This window comes from Mobula birostris, chromosome 6 (assembly GCF_030028105.1).
Source record: "Mobula birostris isolate sMobBir1 chromosome 6, sMobBir1.hap1, whole genome shotgun sequence".
NCBI lineage: Eukaryota > Metazoa > Chordata > Chondrichthyes > Myliobatiformes > Myliobatidae > Mobula > Mobula birostris.
This window is the reverse complement of record NC_092375.1, coordinates 113,936,002-113,957,736: the sequence shown is the minus strand read 5'-3', so window position 1 is coordinate 113,957,736 and position 21,735 is coordinate 113,936,002. Positions and strand designations below refer to the sequence as shown.

At 43.8% G+C, this 21,735-nt stretch overlaps 1 protein-coding gene across 10 annotated transcripts in view; it reads right to left on the bottom strand.

The window, feature by feature from the left end:
* The window catches only part of spega (striated muscle enriched protein kinase a), a 392,740-nt gene that overhangs the window by 225,702 nt on the left and 145,303 nt on the right, over positions 1–21,735 (bottom strand). For all 10 annotated transcript variants that reach the window (XM_072261057.1, XM_072261052.1, XM_072261055.1 and 7 more), the window contains 3 exons: positions 19,862–20,076; positions 16,764–16,852; positions 10,180–10,355 (listed from right to left, as the gene is read on the bottom strand). In XM_072261057.1, the coding sequence (XP_072117158.1) occupies positions 10,180–10,355; positions 16,764–16,852; positions 19,862–20,076 (480 nt within the window). The remainder of the gene's footprint in view (positions 1–10,179; positions 10,356–16,763; positions 16,853–19,861; positions 20,077–21,735) is intronic.

The window sequence follows — 21,735 nt, the reverse complement described above, 5'->3', positions numbered from 1 at the left end:
TATACAAACACACACACACTCCATATAAATACCCAGACATACTCTCACACACACTCCATACAAATATATGCACACACACAAACACACCACACTCACATACTCCAAATACACAAACACACACACACTCCATTCAGATACACACACAGACGTGTCACATACGCTCAAACACACCACACAATTCATACAAATAAACAGTCGCTCAAACACACACACACACACTCTCACACAACACTGGCGTGTGCATGCACACACAGTCACAGAGACACACACAGAGTCACAGACCCATAGGCACACACAGTCACAGACACACACAGAGTCACAGACACATTCTCACACACACCACAGGCACAGACACACTCTCACACACACAGACACACTCTCACACACAGTCACAGACACACTCACACAGACACATTCTCACACACACACAGTCAGACACACTCACACATAGACACATTCTCACACATAGTCATAGACACACTCTCACACACAGTCACAGACACACTCACACATACACACTCTCACATACAGTCAGACACACTCAAACATAGACACACTCACACACACACACAGACACACTCTCACACACACAGTCACACACTCACACATAGACACACTCTCACACACACACAGACACACTCTCACACACAGTCATAGACACACTCTCACACACACAGACACACTCACACACAGTCACAGACACACTCACACATAGACATATTCTCACACACAGTCATAGACACACTCTCTCACACACACAGACACACTCTCACACACACAGTCACAGACACACTCACACATAGACACACTCTCACACACACAGACACACTCACACACAGTCACAGACACACTCACACATAGACACATTCTCACACACAGTCATAGACACACTCTCACACACACAGTCACACTCACACACAGTCACAGACACACTCACACATAGACACATTCTCACACACAGTCATAGACACACTCTCACACACACAGTCACAGACACACTCACACATAGACACATTCACACACACAGTCATAGACACACTCTCACACACACAGTCACAGACACACTCACACATAGACACACTCACACACAGTCATAGACACACTCTCACACACACAGACACACTCACACACAGTCACAGACACACTCACACATAGACACATTCTCACACACAGTCATAGACACACTCTCACACACACAGTCACAGACACACTCACACATAGACACATTCACACACACAGTCATAGACACATTCTCTCACACACACAGACACACTCTCACACACACAGTCATAGACACACTCTGTCACACACACAGACACACTCACACACACAGACACACTCTCACACACACACATTCACACAGTCATAGACACACTCTCTCACACACAGACACACTCTCACACACACAGACACACTCACACACAGTCACACACACAGTCATAGACACACTCTCACACACACAGACACACTCACACATAGACACACTCTCACACACAGTCATAGACACACTTACACATAGACACACTCTCACACACACAGTCACAGACACACTCACACATAGACACATTCTCACACACAGTCATACTCTCACACACAGACACACCCACACATACAGACACACTCTCTCACACACACAGTCACAGACACACTCATATACTCACTCCAAACACATGTGAACACCCACCACATAGCCATCCAGCAAACAAATGGCAAACACACACACAGAAATTTAACACATATGCACGTACATATTCTAACATGCACAAACACACATTGATACACACGTACACAGATTACTAACACACAGACACTGAAGCAATGATTAAAGTGGTGAGCTGAGCCACAGAACCACAGCACGGGACAACTACACAAACTGATGGACAAGGAGGATCCCATGTGACCAGTCCCACCCCCTCCAACAGACACAACTCCAGAGATACTGCATGTGTACACCTCTCACTTTAACACCCCCAACGCCCTGGGAGTGAGACCACAATAAAAAGAGGTTTACCAGGGTGCTGCCTGGGCCAGAGAGCATATCTTATGAGGATAGGTTGAGCGAGCTAGGACTTTTGTTCTTGAAGTGAAGGAAGATGAGAGGTGACTTGATAAAGGTGTACAACATGATAAGAGGCACAGATAGAGAGGATAGCTAGAGACTTTTCAGGAAATGGTAATACCAGGGGGCATAATTTTAAGTGTTTGGTGGAAAGTATAGTGGAGGGGGTGGGAGAATGTCAGAGGGAAGTTTTTTCGCACAGAGTGGTGAGTGCATGGAACACCCTGCCAGGGGAGGTGGTGGAGGCAGATACATTAGGAGCATTTACTAAATTCTTAGATAGACATATGAATGATGGAAAAATAGGGGCAACATGGGAGGGAGGGTTAGATTTATCTCAGATTGGTTAAAAGATCAGCACAACACTGTGGGCAGAAGGGCCTGTACTGAGCTGTAGTGTTCGACATAAAAACCCAGGAGAACACTATGGTTGCATTGACAGTAAGGAAATTAGCATTCATTTTGAGAGGACTAGAATATAAAAGCAAAGATGCAGTTCTGAGGCTTCATAAGGCATTGGTCAGACTCCACTTGGAGTATTGAGCCCTTTATCCAAGAAAGGATGTGCTGGCACTGGAAACGGTCTAGATGAGGTTAATGAGAATGATCCTGAGAATGAAAAGGCTAACGTACGGGGTGTGTTTGATGTCTCTGGGTCTGTACTCACTGACGTTTAGAATAATGGGAGGGTGGGATCTCATTGAAACATACCGGATATTGAAAGGCATAAACAGAGTGGATGTGGTGAGGATGTTTCCTATAGTGGATGAATCTTGGGCCAGAGGACACAATAGAAGGACATCCCTTTAGAAGGGATATGAGGAGCATTTTTTTTTAGCCAGTAGATGATGAATCTGTGGAAAACATTGCCATAGATGGCTGTGGAGGCTTTGTCACTGGGTATATTTAAAGCAGAGGTTGATAGGTTCTCGATTAGTAAAGGCTATGAGGAGAAGTCAGGAGAATGGCATTGAGAGGGAAATAAATCTGTCATAATGAAATAGCAGAGCAGACTTGATGGGCCAAATGGCCTAACTGTTCTTCTTTGTCTTATGGTTTGTGAAATTCCACAGGGCATTGCCTGAGAAGGCACTTCACTCCTCATTCCCGGTCTCTCTGAAGCACACTGGCACACAGAGCAACAATAACCCCTTTCCCTCTGAACCAGGGGAAGACCAGGTACGGGGCAATTCAGTGTAAATCGGAATCAAGAACACTGGAAGTGGGAGGAGAGGTCTTCTCTTACAGGAACAGGAGGCCATTCAGCCCACTGACAAGGTGTAGATCAATTGCAGTTATGGCCAGAGAAATGGCAGATGGAACTTAACCCGGCCAAATGTGAGTTGTTGCTCTTTGGGGAGTCAATTATAAAAGGACAGTTCATGGTAAGTCCTTCAACAACCTTGGTGTACAGCGAGGTCTTGGTGCCCAAGTCCACAGCTCCCTGAAAATGGCTGCACAGCTTGACAGGGCAGGAAAGAAGGCACATTCATGCTTCCCGACACTGGTCAGGCATCAGGTATAAGAGTCGGGGCATAATGTCATGGTGGTATGGTAACGAAGTGCTATTACAGCACCATCACCCGTTTAGTTCCCACCATTCACTGTAAGGAGTTTGTACTTTCTCTCTATGACTGTGTGAGTTTCCTCTGGGTGCTCCGGTTTTGTCCTTCATTCCAAAGACAAATGGGTTAGTAGGTTAATTGGTCAAATAGGTGTAATTGGGTTATCACACTGTTATCATCTCTAATATATAACCTATATAAAACTCAGGTTTGACTGCATTCATTTCTGGATGCTCCATCACGGGAAGGAAGTGGAGGCTTCAGGGAGGGTGCAGGAGGTTCATCAGGATGCTGCCCAGGTTCCAGGGGAAGAGCTACAAGGAGAGGCTGGATAAGCATGGGTAGTTTATCAGGGGCTTCAGAGGCTGAGAGGAGACTTGACAGAAGATTATAAAATTCTAAGTGGTGTAGATACAGTCGACAGTCAGTATTTTTCTCCGCCGAGGATGAAATGTCTAATACTAGAGGGTATAGCGAGATTGGGGAAGTTGAAAGGAGATACAGGGTAGGTTTTCTTACATAGAGAGTGATGGGTGTCTGGAAAGCACTACCGGGACGGTGGTGGAAAAAGACATGATTGAGGCATTTAAGAAGCCCTTAAAAAGGCAGCTGAATTTGCAGAGAATGGACGGATATGGACCATGTGCAGGCGGAAGGGATTGGTATTACGTATCATCAATTTAATTAGTTCAGCACAATATTGTGGGCTTAAGGGCCTGATTCTATGCTGTACTGTTCTATGTTCACTCTTACAGGAACAGGAGCAGACTGTTCAGCTCCTCTTGCCCTGCGACCATTGGGGGAACTGTATATTACCTCAACTGACTAACCTTCACTTCAAAATCCTGATGCTACAAAAATTCATGTTTGACATTCCGACTACACCTTCTGCATCCACAGTCTATTTTTAGGGAGAGATCAGAGTCCACCACCGCCCACTGTGGGATAATTAACTTCCTGACACGACCCTTCAATCACAAAGTCCACCTGAAGTTCTGTCTCTTTCTCCTGGATTTCTCTCAGAGTAAATTTCCAACATGGTCCCCAAATTAGTTTATATTTGTTGACTGAACTTTTACCTCAGTATCAAACCGATGTTACTTTATATCCAAAGGTTGACATCTGTTTGACATTATACAAAAACTCTCCCGATTCCCTTCCACCTGGGTAAAGAAATCTCTCCAAGTTTCTGTCCTGAGTGGTCAGCCATTCATTTTGGGACTGTGACTCCTGGTTCGAAACACCCCAGGTGTCAATGTCAAAGTAAATTTGTTATCAAAGCACGTATTACTTTAATTCAATTTAATTTTCGTGCCTGCATTTACAGGTAAATAATGAAATACAATAAAATTTATGAAAAACTATCCGTAAACAAGACAGACAAACAACTAAAGTGCAAAAGAAGACAAGTTGTTCAAATAAAAATAAATAATACTGAGAATATGAGTTGGAAAGAGTGTGTATAGGTTATGGAATCAGTTCAGAGTTGTGAGTGAAATTCACGCTGATTCAGGAGCTTGATGGCTGTAGTTCACTCTTTCTGCACCTGGTGCTATGGGACCTAAGGCTCCTGTACCTCCTGCCCTTCATCAGGTGAAAGTATCAGCCTGGAATGCTGACTATTTATTCCCTTCCATGGATGCTGCCTGATCTGCTGAGTTTTTCCAGCATTTTGTCTAACTCTGGATTCCAACATCTGTAGAATCTTGTGTGTTTATTCAGTGCTTGCATTTACCCTGTCTATACCCCTCAAAATTTTGTATACCTCTATCAAATCTCTCTTCATTCTCCTAAGCTCCAGGAAATAAAGTCCCAACTCAGGTTGTAGAGTAATGTAAAGTGTGACAGAGGACACATACTGTTCATCATAGAAACTGTTCTACATAATTCGCAAACACCGTCATTGAGTTATTGCGTTCTCTTTAAGAGATGGTGTCTGACGTAATGACGTCAGTGTAAGGCAACTGTTTTGATTTGTTCATAATAGAAGCAAAGGGCTGTGGCTTTTGTTAAATGCATAAAATGACTCTCACATGTTTTATTCGCAAAATCCTACAAGGTCCTCAAGTTCTGGCAACATCCTCGTAAATTTTTTCCCATACTCTTTCAATCTTATTGATAACTTTCTTGTAGCTAAGTGACCAGAACTGTACACAGTTCTCCACATTTGGCCTCATGCAGTGTCATGTTCCAGATAAGCCCTTGCTAAGCTTTCAATTATTCAAACCCATATATGCTTAAGATTGAATTCAGATTCTCTTACGATGAAGTCCAGTGCACTGGGCCTCTTCCTAATCTTCAGTTGTCCTTTGTCGACAACTTTGAGTGATTCTGTCCAAGAACACTCAGATCCCTCTGGACATACCTTTCAGTCTCTCAAAACCCAAATAGTTGGAACTATGAGAACACCAAGGTCCCTCTGAACACAACACCTTTCAGTTTCTCACCACCTATATAGCTAGAATTATGAGAACACCAAGGTCCCTCTGAACACACCTTTCGATCTCTCACCAGCGAAGTAACTGACTATAAAGGAACACTCAGGTCCGTCTGAACACCAACACCTTGTGATTCCTCATTGCTTAAAAAAACCTCTACATTTCCCTTCCTGCTCCCAAAGGAATGCAGTTTCCTGAGGCTCCATGTCTCTGGAGTTAGGAGGCTGAGAGGAGACCTGACAGAAGTTTAACAGGTCTGCTCTCAGAGATCCATCACCTCCCTCTGGTTCCCCTCCTTCTTCCCTCTCTTCCACAGACCACTCTCTTCTCCTATTAGATGCCTTCTCCTTCAGTCCGTAATCCTCACCCTGCTTCTTACTTCATCCTCCTTCCCCCACCCACCCACCCTCCCTCCTCCTCACTTGGTCTCACCTCTTACCTGCCATCTTGTCCTCTTTCCCCTCCCCCCTCCTCCTTATTCCAGCTTCTGCCTCCTTCCTTTCCAGCCCTGATGAAGGGTGTCGGACCGAAACACCAAATGCTTATTTCCTTGATGCCCACCATTCTTTCTTACTGTTTATTTATTTTTATATTTCTTTATTGTAACTGCAATAATTTTCTACATATTGCACCATACTGCTGATGCAAAATGACAAATTTCACGACATATCTCAGTGATAATAAACTGATTCTGATAAGGTGCAAGGTCATAACAAGGTAGATTATGAGGTCAGGGGTCTTTCTTATCAGACTAGGGAACGGTTCAATAGTCTTACAACAGTGGGGTAGGATCTGTCCTTGAGCCTGGTGGCATGAGCTTTCAGGCTCTTGTATCTTCAGCCTGATGTGAGGTGGGGTGGGGGAAGACGAGAGAATGTCTGGGCCGAGTGCGGTCTCTGGCTACTTTACTGAGGCAGCACGAAGTACAGACAGAGCCCATGGAGGAGAGGCCGGTTCCTGTGATGAGCTGAGCAGTGTCCACAACTCTGCAGATTCTTATGATCACATGCAGAGCAGTTGCCATTAGGAGCTGTGATGCTTCTGGATTACATGCTTTCTATGGTGCATCAGTAAAATCTGGTGAGGGTGAAGGCAACAGAAAATATTTATTTATTTATTGAGATACAGCGTGTAGTGTGCCATGTACTAGTGAAGCCCAAGAAAGGAAGATCATAGTTTAACATGTGGCTAAGAAGTTGGTGCAGGAGGGAGGACTTCAGATTTTTCTATCATTGGGCTCTCTTCCAGGAAGGGTGGGACCTGTATAGAAGGGACAATTCCCACTTGAACTGGAAGGAGACTAATATCCTAGCAGAAAGGTGTGTAGTGCTGCACAGGGAGGCTAAAACTACTGTTGCAGGGCGATGGGAACCACAGCGCCAGGACTGATAGTGGAGTGGTTGTGGAGGAAGATGTTAAACTGACATACAAAGTCAGGAATCGAAAGGTTGAGCAGAGTGGGACTAATGTTCTGAGCTGCGTATATTTCATATAAGGAATGTTGTAGGAAAGGTGGAAGAGTCTAGGGCATGGATCAGCACATGGGATTATGACATTGTGACCCTATAGTGAGAGTTGTTTGCAGGAGGGGCAGGACGGGCAGTTCAATATCCTGGGTTCCTTTGTTTTAGGCGTGACAGAGCGGAAGGGATTAAAGGGGGACGGAAGGGATTACTAGTCAGGGAAAATGTCATGGCAGTGCTTAGTCAGTGCTTAGTGAGGCTTTATGGTTAGAACTGAGGAATAAGAAAGCCGTGACCATGTTAATGGGATTATATTATAGATCACCCCACATTCTGCAGGATTTAGGAACATGTTTGTTGAGAGATTGCAGACTGTTGCAAGAAACATAAGGTTGTGACAGCAGGTGATTTTAACTTTCCACGTATTGACTGGGACTCCCGTACTGTCAAAGGTGTTCAGGAAAGTTTCCTTACTTAGGAAATAGAAGTCACAACTAGAGAAAATGTGATACTAGATCTCCTATTTGGGAATGAGACAGGGCAGGTGACAGGGGAACTGTTTGCGTCTAGTGATTATAATGCCATCATTTTCAAGGTAATTATGAAGAAGGATAGGTCTGCTCCTTGGGTTGAGATCATGTATTTGAGAAAGGTCAACTTTGATGATATCAGAAAGGATTTGGTAATTGTGAATTGGGCCAGGTTGTTTTCTGGCAAAGGAAAAAGAAGGAAGTGAATAGCAGGTATAAGAAGGCAGGAACAAATAAGGCATCTGCGTAGTATAAAAATGCAGGAGAACACTAAAGAAGGAAATCAGGAGGGCTAAAAGAAGATATGAGGTTGCTCTAGCAGACAAGGTGAAGGAGAATGCTAAGGGCATCTACCAATATATTAAGAGCAAAAGGATAGCAAGGTCCTTTGGAAGATCAGAGTGGTAATCTGCGTGTGAAGATGAAAGAGTGGCAGAGATCTTAAATAAATTTTTTTTTGCATCTGTCCTTACTCAGGAGATGGACACAGAGTCTATAGCTGCGAGGCAATGCGGCAGCGAGGACATGGACCTCATACAGATTATACAGGAGGAGGTATTTGCTGTCTTGAGGCAAAGTAGGGTACATAAATGCCCAAGGCCTGACAATGTGTTCTCTTGAACCCTGTGGGAGTTTAGTGCAGAATTTATTTAGTTATTTATTGATTAATTGAGATACAGTACGGAGTAGGCCTTTCCGACTCTTCGCAGGGTCTCTAACAGAGGTACTTAAAAAGCCCTTCACTTTGGCTGAGGTGCTAGAGGAACGTAGGTTAGCTAATGTTGCTCCATTGTTTAAGAAAGGCTCTAAGAATAAGCCAGGAAATTATAGGCTGGTGAGCTTGACATCAGCAGTGAGAAAGTTATTGGAAGGTATTCTAAGAGATAGACAGGGAGTGATTAGGGATAGTCAACATGGCTTAGTGCATGGTAAGTCATGTCTAACCAGTCTTGTTGAGTATTATAACAAGTTCAACATATAAGAGAAATCTGAAAAATTACATGGATGGGAGGGGTATGCAGGGCTATGGTTCAGGTGCAGATTAATGGGACTAGGCAGAATATCAGTTCAGCATGAACTAGGTGGAATGAAGAGCCTGTTTCTGTGCTGTAGTGCTCTATGCCTCTATGACAGCGGTGTAAATACCCCTCTAGCCTGAATAAGAGTAGACAGCACCTCCCTTCCTGTTCCTCTGCCTTAGATTATTTGTAATGGTCACAGGATAGGAAGAAGCTGCAAAGGACTGTGAATTCAGACAGCTCCATCATGGGCACTAACCTTCACACAGTAGGCAATGCCTCAAGAAGGTGGCATCTATCATTGTGGACTCTCACCATCTAGGACATGGTCTCTTCTCATTGCTACCATCAGTGAGGAGGTATAGGAGCCTGAAGACACACAATGATTTTGGACAGCTTCTTACCCTCCACCATCAGATTTCTGAATGGACCATAAACCCAAAACACTACCTCACCTTTTGCACTAATTGTTTTATATATATATCTTATTGTAACATATACTTTTTTATGATTGCACTGTACTGCTACCACAAAACAACATGCATATTTCACAACATAAGTCAGTGATATTAAACCTGACTCTAATTCCAAAATACTTCTTATTCTCCTCTCATTACGACCATCAGTGAGGAAGTACAGCAGCCTGGAGACACACACTCAACGTTTTAGGAACAGCTTCTTCCCCTCTGACATCAGACTTCTGAATGGGCAAAGAACCCATGAACACTTCCTCTCTATTGTTCTCTTACTTATTTAAATTTATTGTTCTCTTACATATATATATATATATATATACTTATTTGAAATTTATAGTTTTTTTAATGTCATACTCTGTACTGCTGCTACAAAACAACAAATTTCATAGCATATGTCAGTGATATTAAACCTGATTCTAAGATTCTGATTCCCAAATACTTAAAATTTGCTAACATTTCTATTACGTAGTGCCTAATCAGATATCCTTTAACAGTCCATCTACTCAGTATCCGCTGCACTCTGTGAATGGGTCCAGTGAAATCACTAGCGACTGTGAATGCACACACAGATGATTACTCTGAGGGTCTACGCCCAAGCTTGGCGATGGGAAGAGACACCGAACACTCACCTTTCACCTCCAGTTTGCTGCTACACTGTTTGGTGCCATACTCATTGATGGCCTTGCAGGAGTACATTCCAGAGTCGGACCTCTGCACGGCCATGATATTGAGGTGGAACCGTCCGCCCTCACCCTCCAGCATGTGGTGGCGGCTGTCGGCCTTCACCGGCTCCCGGTTCCGTAGCCTGCCGCCAAAAAGTTCAATGTAAATTCATTACCAAACTACACATATACAACCCTGAGCTTTATTTTCTCACAGGCATTCACAGTAAATACAAAGAAATGTAATAGAATCACTGAAAGAACACACCAAACAAGACGGACAAAGCACGATAGACTGTACAAATACAAAATGAAAGAAAGAAAGAAATACTAATAATAATTAATAAACAATAAATATTGAGAACATGAAATGAAGAGTCTTTGAAAGTAAGTCCATAGTTTGTGGGAACAGTTCAGTGAAGTAAAGTTATCCCCTCTGGATCAAGAGTCTGATGGCTGAGGGGTAATAACTGTTCCTGAACAGTTATTATACAACAATACTGTTTCTGATTAAAGGTGAGACAAGTGGTCAGTGCGCGGGGCTGCTGGAAGTGGGGTGCCAGCCTTCCCACCACTTCCAAGCCTTCAGGAATCACCCAAGACTCCAAGCATGGAGGCTTGGTTTGGTGGAATGGTCTGGGCACTGGTAGTACTATCAAACGTTGAATACTATTGAACATTTAAAGGCCTGGATGGAATGAATGTGGAGTGCATGTTTCCTATAGTGGGGGAGTCTAGGACCGGAGCGCGCAGCCTCATTATGGAAAGACGTCCCTTTATAACAGAGATGAGGAGGAATTTCTTTAGCCAGAGGATAGTGAATCTGTGGAATTCATTGCCACATATGGCTGTGGAGACTAAATCATTGGGTATATTTAAAGTGGAGGTTGATAGGCTCTTGATTAGTAAGGGCGTCAAATGTTACAGGGAGAAGGCAGGAGAATGGTATTGAGAATCAGCTATGGGGGAATGGTGGAGTAGACTTGATGGGCCAAATGGACTAATTCTGCTCTTATGTCTTACGGTCTTATTATTATTGCCATGTGTACAGTGGTGCTAGAAAGTTTGTAAACCCTATAGAATTTCTATTTCTGCACAAATATGACTTAAAATGTGATCAGATCTTCACGGAAGTCCTAAAACTAGATAAGGAGAACCCAATTAAATAATTAACACAAAAAAAATTATACTTGTTCATTTATTTGAGAAAAATGATCCAATATTACATGAATTTGTTGGAAAAAGTATCTGAACCTCTGGGGTAATGCCTTCTACAAAAGCTATTTGGAGCCATATGTTCCGATCAATGAGATGAGATTGGAGGTGTGGGTTGTACAGGTGCCCTGCCCTATATAAAAGACACACAATGTCAGGTTACTGACAGAGCCTGTTTACGTGCACCATGCCACGATCAAAACAACTTTCTAAGGACCTTAGAAGTAGAATTCTAGAGATTCATAAAGCTGGAAAAGGCTACAAAAGCATTTCTAAAGATCCAAGTGTTTACCAGTTCTTAGTAAGAGAAATTGCCTACAAATGGAAGAAACTCAGTACTGTTGCTACTCTCTCTAGGGGTGGGCATCCTGCAAAGATCACACCCAGAGGACAATGTGCAGTGCAGAAGGAAGTGAAAAAGAACCCAAAGGTAACAGCAAAAGACCTGCAGAAATCTCTAGAACTTGCTGAAGTCTTTGTTCATTTATCAACTATAAGAAAAACACTGAAAAAGAACGGTGTTCATGGAAGGTCACCATGGAGGAAATGACTGTTCTCCAAAAAGATTGCTGCACATCTCAAATTTGCAAAAGACCACCTGGATGTTCTACAATGCCTCTGGGACTTTGTTCTGTAGATGTATGAGACAAAAGTTGAACTTTCTGGCAGAAATGCACATTACTATGTTTGGAGGAAAAGGTCACTGCACACCAACACCAAAACCTCATCCCATCTGTGAAGCACGGTGGAAGGAGCATCATGGTTTGGGGCTGCTTTGCTGCCTCAGGGCCTGGACAGCTTGCAATCATTGAGGGAACAATGAATTCAAAATTGTATCAAGATATTTTATAGGAAAATGTCGGGTTAGCAGTCCATCGTCTGAAGCTTAATAAGAAGTTTGATAATGCAACAAGACAATGATCCAAAAGACAAGAGTAAATCAACAACAGAATGGTTTAAAAAAGAATATTTGTGTTTTGGAATGGCCAAGTCAAAGTCCTGACCTTAATCCTATAGAAATGAAACAAGCAGTTCATGCAAGTAAGCCCACCAACATCCCAGAGCAATTTTGTAAGGAGGAATGGCCTAAAATTCCTCCAAGCCAATGTGCAGGACTGATCAACAATTACCAAAAAAGTTTGGTTGAAGTTATTGCTCTCCGAGGGGGTCACACCGGTTACTGAAAGCAAAGGTTCACAAACTTTTTCCAGCAAATACATGTAATATTGGATCATTTTCCTCATTATATAAATTAAGTATAATGTTTTTCTGCTACTTATTTAATTGACTTCTCTTTATCTAAACTTAGGACTGAAGTGAAGATCTGATCTCATTTTATGTCATATTTATGCAGAAATAGATAAAATTCTACAGGGTTCACAGACTTTCCAGCACCACTGTACCAAGGTACAGCAAAGAGCCTGCATACTGTTCATACAGATCAATTCATTTCGATGCTCTGTGTCAGTGATACTGCTGTAAGATTTTCTCCTTACTTTCGCAATAAGCCTTGCATGGAGTACCTTATCAAATGCCTTGCTGAAATCCATATTCACTACATCTACTGCTCTCCCATCATTAATGTGTTTAGTCACATCCTCAAAATCCTCAGGTTCCTGCCTATCAGGACCTTCTCCAACAACTTACCAACCACTGAAGTAAGACTCACAGGTCTATAATTTCCTAAGCTATCTCTACACCCTTTCTTGAATAATGGAACAATATCCGCAACCCTCCAATCATCGCCAGAGACTCAGCAATCTCCTCCCTCGCCTCCCACAGTAGCCTAGGGTACATCTTGTCCAGTCCCGGTGACTTATCCAATTTGATGCATTCCAAAAGCTCCAGCACATCCTCTTTCTTAATACCTACATGCTCAAGCTTTTCAGTCCAATGTAAGTCCTCCCTATAACCGCCAAGATCCTTTTCCTTAACGAATACTGAAGCAAAGTATTCATTAAAGTACCTCTGCTATCTCCTCCAGTTCCATACACACTTTTCCACTGTCACACTTGATTGGTCCTATTCTCTCACGTCTTATCCTCTTGCTCTTAACATACTTGTAGAATGTCTTGGGGTTTTCTTTAATCCTGTGGCCTTCTCATGGCCCCTTCTGGCTCTCCTAATTTCATTCTTAAACTCCTTCCTGCTAGCCTTATAATCTTCTAGATCTCTATCATTACCTAGCTTTTTGAACCTTTCGTAAGCTCTTCTTTTCTTCTTGACTAGATTTACAACAGCCTTTGCACACCACAGTTCCCAGTACCCTACCATCCTTTCCCTGCCTCATTGGAACGCAAATATCCCCTAAACATTTGCCACATTTCTTCCATACATTTCCCTGAGAACATCTGTTTCCAACTTATGCTTCCAAGTTCCTGCCTGATAGCCTCATATTTCCCCTTACTCCAATTAAACTTCAATTTTCTGAAATGTTTGAATTGAACCCACATCCACCACTTCCAATGGCAGCTTGTTCCACACTCACTCCACGACGAAGGGTTCCAGCCCGAAACGTTGACTGATCGTTTCCATGGATGCTACCCGACCTGCTGAGTTCCTCCAGTGCGTTGTGAGTGTCACTCCACCCTCTGACTGAAGTAGTTCCACCTTAGGTTCCTCTTAAACATTTTATCTTTCATGCTTAACATATGACCTCTAGCCCTGGTCTCCCTCTTCCTCAGTGGAAAAAGCCTGCTTACATTTACTCTGCGTATACCCCTCATAATTTTGTATACCTCTATCAAATCTCCCCTCATTCTTCTACACTCCAGGGAATAAAGTCCAAACCTGTTCAACCTTTCCCTATAACTCACCCCTCAAGAGGAATATGGAGGGTTATGGTCCGGGTGCAGGCCGATGGGACGAGGGGGAATAACAGTTTGGCATAGGCTGGATGGACTGAAGGACTGTGTCTGAGCTGTGGTCTCTATAACTCTATAGTTTTCAGGTGAGAGGAAGGAAATTTTAAAGGAATTCAGGATTTCAAGATTGTTTAATGCTATTTCCAGTACACATGTGTAGAGGATAATGAAATAATTGTTACTCTGGATCCCATGCAGCACAAAAAAAACCCACAATAAGATAAAGAACTCAATAAAAAACACAATAAATATAATGAATCTATATATATAAGATATATTTATATGATCAGAAAGTGACACTTGGCACAGGAGTGTCTGTACATAAGGTGACTGACAGTAAATGATAAAGGGCTGGTGGTGGGTTGGATTAGTAGTGGAGATGTTGATCAGCATTACTGTTTGGGGAAAGTAATTGATTTCAGATGGGCAAGTTTATTTTTACACAGAGTTGTTGGTATTGGAACTCGCTCGTGGAATCAAATAGATACCATGTTTAAGAGATATTTAGATGAGGCATAGAAGGATGTGGTCCTAACATTGGTCAATGGGACTGGTGAAGATGGTCATGGGCATGATGGGCTGAAGGGCCTGTTTCTGTCCTATAAATCTCTATGATGTTATTAGTTATGACAACTAGGTTGTGTTCAATATCTCTGCCCACTGGTTAGAGGCATAAAACCAGGATGAGGGAACATACCACTCCTGTCCTATCTACTCTGCATTGACTTCCTGTATCTTTTAGAATTGATTTTAAAGTTTTCTTACTCATTTTTAAAGCTCCCAATGGTCTGAGACCGGCATACACCACAGAATCACTTATGTTTTATAATCCTGCTGGAGTGCCCAGGCCTTCTTTCACTGGTCTCTTAAATTTAAACAATCTCCCTCAAAGGATAATTGACATGTCTCCTTTTTTGAACTATGCTCCGAAATTGTGGAATTCAATAACTGAACCTATTAGGGAAGCTGACTGAGTTGATACTTTTAAATGCCAGCTCAAAACCTATTTATTTAACCTTGTTTTTAACTAACATCTTTTTGTCTTTTATTTTCATGTTAATTTTTATTTTTAATTTTATTTTCATGCTTGCATTTTATCATATTATAAAGCACTTTGAACTACATCGTCTGCATGAAAAGTGCTCTATAAATAAGTTAATATTATTATTATTGATTTTTAATTTTTTCTTATATCAAGCTGGTAAAACCTGATATGGGCAGAGCTAAGCACACTCATCTCTCAATTGCTAGGAACTTTCAGACTATTCTAGTGATGTTTAGTATTGTGGATTTCTGAAGATTTACATAGATATTACTGTAAAGGTCTAATCGTTTAATGCTATTGTGTCGTGACTTTGGGATGATACCAGTTGTAGATATTACTATTGGGACAATGTATACCTTGTTCATGTTCCATAGTCTTTCAATTTCCGCTTTTAACTCAGCATTTTTCTGGTGTTTTTCACTTATTGATTTTTGCACTTGTGTGTTTGGAATGGCTATATCTATTAAGTAAGTTATTCTTGCTTGTTTATCCTGTGTTATTGTATCTGGATGATTATTATGGATTGCCCTATTGGTAATAATGGATCAGTGGTAATATCATCTGTGGGGCTCTGACTTTAAAACTGGATCAGGCTTGTATTTATAGTATGGTATAGTTTCTTTTATGAGTTTGTATTTTAAAACAAGTCTTTGGTGAATGATGTTTGCCACTTGATTGTGCCTGTAATCAGATTGAGTTAAACTGCTGCAGGATCCTGTGATGTGTTAGACTGTTTCTGGTTTCTCATAGCATTTTCTGTATTTATCGTCTTGAATTTGTTGGTCTTTTATTATGTATTTTTGATAATTTTTTTTGTGTTTACCACCTGGTCCTGTATTGCCACAAGGAACCCTTCTGTTTCTGGGAAGAGTTCTCCAACTCTGAGCCAGGCATTCGATACTTCTTTGTTGACATCTAGTCTGCTCATATGGTGGGGATGTCTTCCATGGAGGGTTACGCTCTTCTTCTGGTTAATTCTTTCTTCAATAGTGATAATTTCTTCATTTTTCTGGGTTGTGCTCTCATTTAAGTTTAGTGGTGTGTACTTCTTATCAGAATTGCATATGCTCGCACGGAGTACTAAATCCTGGTTTTGTTGATGAAAGTTCATCCTTAGAAGTTTTATCTGACTGTTGTGTAAATTTTTAATATCTGTTATTTTTATTCTTCTTCCTCCGTCTGTCCCAGGTAGTGTTAATCTAAGTGCATACAAGTGTAGAGTTAATAATAAAAATTATGATTATTATTTCCCCCACACACTTCGGTGAGTGGAAGCTTTCCAAATGGGAACCCTAACTGATCTTGTAAGACTCCTTCATGAGATGCGGCTGACTGCTATAGAGTTCTAAGTTAGGGTGGTACATGACTTGGAGGGGTAGCTGTAGGGTGTGGTGACCTCAGCCAGAAGTCCCAGGGCTCTCACTCACCAGTAAATGATAGGTTTTGGCTCGCCCTGCACGCACACGGTCAGACTAACGTTCTCTCCTTCCACTGCAGTCTGGTTGCTCAAAGGCACCTAAACAAAGATACATAACATGGTCAGCAGTTGGTGGGACAGGGGTGGGAATATATCAAAGGCCCTCGAGTGGTTGGGCTGAGTGGGACTGAGACATGGAACAATGTCTCGGCACCTAATATGGCAGCCCTGTTTGAAGGGTAGAGCAGGTCACTGAGGGTGGGAACCCAGAGGGAGACAGCCTCCAGGTTGGGATACCGGAGGGAGACAAGTTTTGTGCCCCTTATCTAAGAAAGGATAGGTTGGGATTGAAGAGGGTCCAGAGGATGTTCACTAGGGTAATCCAAGGAAAGAAAGAGTAAACATAAAAGAAGCTTATGATGGCTCTGGGCCTGTACTTGCTGGAGATTAGAAGAAGGGGGGAGGGGGGAAGATGGCGGAAGTTGCGGAGAATTATTTGCTGAACGCAGAGGCTGGCGGAGTGGTAGGTGAGGACAAGAGGAACCCTATCCCTGGTAGGACAGCAGGAGGATGGGCTGAGAGCAGATGTAGGTGAAATGGAAGAGATGCAGTTGAGAGCAGTGTTGATGGTGGGGGAAGGGAAGCCCCTTTCTTTGAAGAAGGAGGACATCTCCTTTGCTCTGGAATGAAAAGCATCATCCTGAGAGCAGATGCAGTGGAGGCAGAAGAATTGAGAGAAAGGGATGACGTTTTTACAAGTAATAGGATGGGAAGGTAGCTGTGAGAGTCCATTGGTTTATAATGGACATCAGTAGATAAGCTGTCTCCAGGGATAGAGACAGGGGAGGGAGGTGTCGGAAATGGACCAGGTAAATTTGAGGGCAGGATGGAAGTCGGAGGCAAAGTTGATGAAGTCAACAACATCCGCATGGGTGCAGGAAACAGCACCAGTTCAATAGCGTAGAAAAAGTGATGGATGAACACCAGTGTAGTCTTGGAACACAGACTGTTCCACATAGCCAACAAAAAGGTAGGCGTAGCTGGGACCCATGTGAGTGCCCATGGCTACACCTTTTGTTTGAAGGAGGTGGGAGGAGCCAAAGGAGAAATTATTAAGAGTGAGGACAAGTTCCGCTAGATGGAGGAGAGCGGTGGTGGACGGGAACCGGTTGAGTCTGGTGTCCAGAAAGGAAAGGAGAGCTTTGAGGCCTTCTGGGTTGGAGATAGAGGAGTATAGGGCCTGGATATCCATGGTAAAAAATAAGATGATTGGAGCCAGGGAACTTGAAATCATTGAAAAGATCCAGAGTGTGTGAAGAGTCACAGATGTAGGTAGGGAGGGACTGAATGAGCAGGGATAAAACAGAGTCAAGGCATGCAGTGGGGCAGGAACAAGCTGAAATAATGGATCTACCTGGACAAGTGGGTTTATGGATCTTGGGTAGGAGATAGGAACAGGAAGTGCGGGGTGTGGGAACTATGAGGTTGGAGGCAGTGGATGGGAGATTCCCAGAGCTAATAAGGTCGGTGAGGGTGTGGGAGACGATGGCCTGGTGTTTCTTAGTGGGGTCATGTTCGAGGGGCAAAAAAGAGGAGGTGTCTGAGAGTTGTTGCTGAGCCTCAGCAAGGTAGAGGTCAGTACACTAGACTACCACAGCATCCCCCTTATCTGAGGGTTTGATGGTGAGATCAGGATTAGTGCGGAGGGAGTGGAGAGCAGAGCGTTCGGAAGGAGTGAAGTTGAAATTGGAGAGGGGAGTGTTGAAGTCGACGAATGATGTTCCATCGGCAGTTGGCAATGAAAAGGTCCAGAGCAGGCAGAGGACCAGGGTGGCATGTCCAGAAGGAGGAGGAGGGATGAAGACAGGAGAAGGGATCATCAGTGTGGGGTGGAGTGTCCTTGCCATAGTAGGCTTGGAGACAGAGGGACCAGGGCAGGGTGTCCAGGAAGGGGGACATATTATTAAGGTGATGACAGGAAAGTATGGGAGGGGAATGTCAGAGATAAGGTCCTTACACAGAGAGTGGTGGGCACATGAAATGCACTGCTAGGGGCAGTAGAGCCAGATACATTCGGGGCATTTAAGAGTCTCGTAGATAGACACTTGGATGATAGAAAAATGGAAGGCTATGTGAGAAGGAGGGGTCAGATTGATTTTGGGGTAGGTTAAAAGATCGGCACATCATTGGCTGAAGGGACTATACTGTGCTGTAATGTTCTATGTTCTAGTCACTGAGAAACGCAAGAGATTCTCTGGAGGGTAAACTCTGAGATGATGTCCCTCTCATGGGAGAGTGTAGTGTCAGAGGGCACAGTTCCAGAATAAAGAGACATCTAACCAGGTCTGAGAGATGTGAGTATTTCTATAATAGAGGGTTGAGAGTCTTTGGAACTCCTTGCTTCAGAGAGTTGTGGGGGCAGGGAGTTCGGGTACATTTAAGGCCAAGATAGGAGATGTGGGGCAGGGGGAGGGTTAGATTGATATTAGAATACTGTAGGTTAAAAGGCTGGCACAACAGTGTGGGCTGAAGGGCTGTATTGTTCTGTAATGTTCTACTCTTGGCAAGAGGACAGGGAAGTGGATAAGGAATGCTAGACTGGCACTGGCTATAAACTGAAACTGGAATTAGAATTGGTTTGTTATCGTCAAGTACAGAGATACGGTGAAGAGCTTGTCTTGCATACTGTTCATACAGATCAGATCACAGTGCATTGAGGTAGAACAAGGTAAAGCAGTAATAGAATACAGAGTAAAGTGTAACAACTACAGAGACAGTGCAGTACACATAGACTATAAGCTGTAAGGCTATATAGTATCGTGCGGATGGCATGGTTAGTGTAACAGTATTATAGTGCCAGTGACCCAGGTTCAATTCTTCTGCTGTCTATAACGAGTTTGTGTGTTCTCCCCGTGACTGCGAGTTTCCTTGGGATGCTCCAGTTTCCTCCCACATTCCAGAGATGAACGGGTTAGTAGGTTAATTGGTCAATAACCCCATTGAGTTCTGGGCTGGGTTTGAGGTGGTGAATGGACTCTTTCTGTTCCTACGTCTAACCTCTCCCTGTCTGAAGTTCTGCGCAGAATTCCAGGCCTGGACTGTGCTTACCTCAAAGGTGGGCGGGGCTTTGAAGTGGCTTCTGATGACAGTCTGCCGCTCGTCTGCACTTCGCTGCCCTTCAGCCTCGCGTGGCAGCACAGCCTGCCTGCCTTTGTACGCTAGGTCGCTGGGTTCCTCCAAGGGGCTGAGGTACTCCTCGTCCGAGGTGATGGGGCTGTAGAGCTCGGCCGGGATGGGTTGGGACCGAGAATCAGTGGTGGAATCTGCAGTGAGAGAGAGAGGGTGATCTCAGGATCAGATATGGCTATAACACCATTAGACAGAAGCAGAATTCGGCCACTCAGACCATTGAGTTTCTCTGCCATTCCATCATGGGTGATTTATTATCCCTCTCAACCCCATTCTCTTGCTTCCTCCCTGTAACATTTGATGTCCTTACTAATCAAGGACCTATCAATCTCCACTTTAAATATATGCAATGACTTGGCCTCCTCAGCCATCTCTGGCAATGAATTCCACAGATTCACCACCCCCTGGCTAAAAAGATTCCACATCTTTGTTCTAAAAGGACATCCTTCTATTCTGAGCTTGTGCCCTCTAGTTCTTGACTTCCCCACTGGAGGAAACATCTTCTCCACATCTACTCTATCTAGGTCTTTCAATATTCAATAAGTTTCAGTGAGATCCCCCACTAAATAGGGCCATTTTGTGTGTGTTACTCTGGATTTTCAGCATCTGCAGAATCTCTTGACTATTGCCACTCATGTGAGCCCCCCTGGGGTGGTACATTACTATAATAATTGAGGGGTTGCATCTCCCTCTCCATTTGCAGAAGAACCTTACACTGTAGTGGGAGCCACACCTGTCACAGTAAGGCTCTGGTACAGAGATTAGTTTTTATACTGAGATCCAAGTCGCAGGCCTTGGCTGAGGGACTCTTGGCCAATGAGCTACTTCTGGGCTGGAGCAGTGACAGGTTTTATTTCTGAACCATCTTTAATATAGTAAAAGATCCCAAGGCACTTCACAGGAACGTTATTGAACAACATCTGATACCAGGGTACAGGGGCAGAGTACGGGGGGGGGGTGAAAGGGTTGGGAGGGGGGAGTGAGGAGGGGTGAGGCGGGAGTGGGGGGTGAGGAGGTGAGTGGGGGAGAGTGGGGGGGGTGAGTGAGGGGGGAGTGAGGAGAGGAGTGAGAAAAGTAGGAGGGAGGGAAGAGAGGGGGAAGGGGAGCATTGAGTGGGGAGGGGGCTTTGACAAAGGTGGATAAGCAAGAGATGGAAAGGGAGGACACAAAGGGAGAGATGCGGGGACAGAGAGAGAGTAGAGAGGAAACATTGGAGAATAGAGAGAGAGAGAGAGAGAGAGGGAGAGAGAGAGAGAGGGAGGGAGAGAGAGAGAGATGGGATTAGAGAGGACAGAGAGGATACAATAGAGTTAGAGAGGTGGGTGTTTGGTTACTGCAGTAACAACGACACACCATTCACAATCTTTGAACCCCTTGGATGTGCATTAACCTGGCGTCTCTGGGAATCTGTTCCTACCGGCTGTGGTGTTGGGGGGAAGCCAGATGAAGACAGCACAAGCCAGTTCCTCTGTCCGTAGTCAGCATTGTTCAGCCATCGAGGGGCTGAGCTGTGGAGCTGGGGCGACTGCTCAGCCATCCAACAGACTGGCACACATCCTGTCCAGAGAGGAGGAACCAGCCCAGGGATCCCGGCTAAGCGACACCATCCTCCCAGGATCGAGGAAGAGAAAACAATGGGGTTTCCCAATGCCGAGCTGGGAGGAGATGGCACCTACGATTGCAAGGGGTATTTAGGTCAGCACTTGAAAAGTACCTCCTCCACCTCCCACAGGAAGGAATGGGAAGGTGACTCTGACACAAGGACTTAGCGGGAGCCTCTTACCATATCCCGC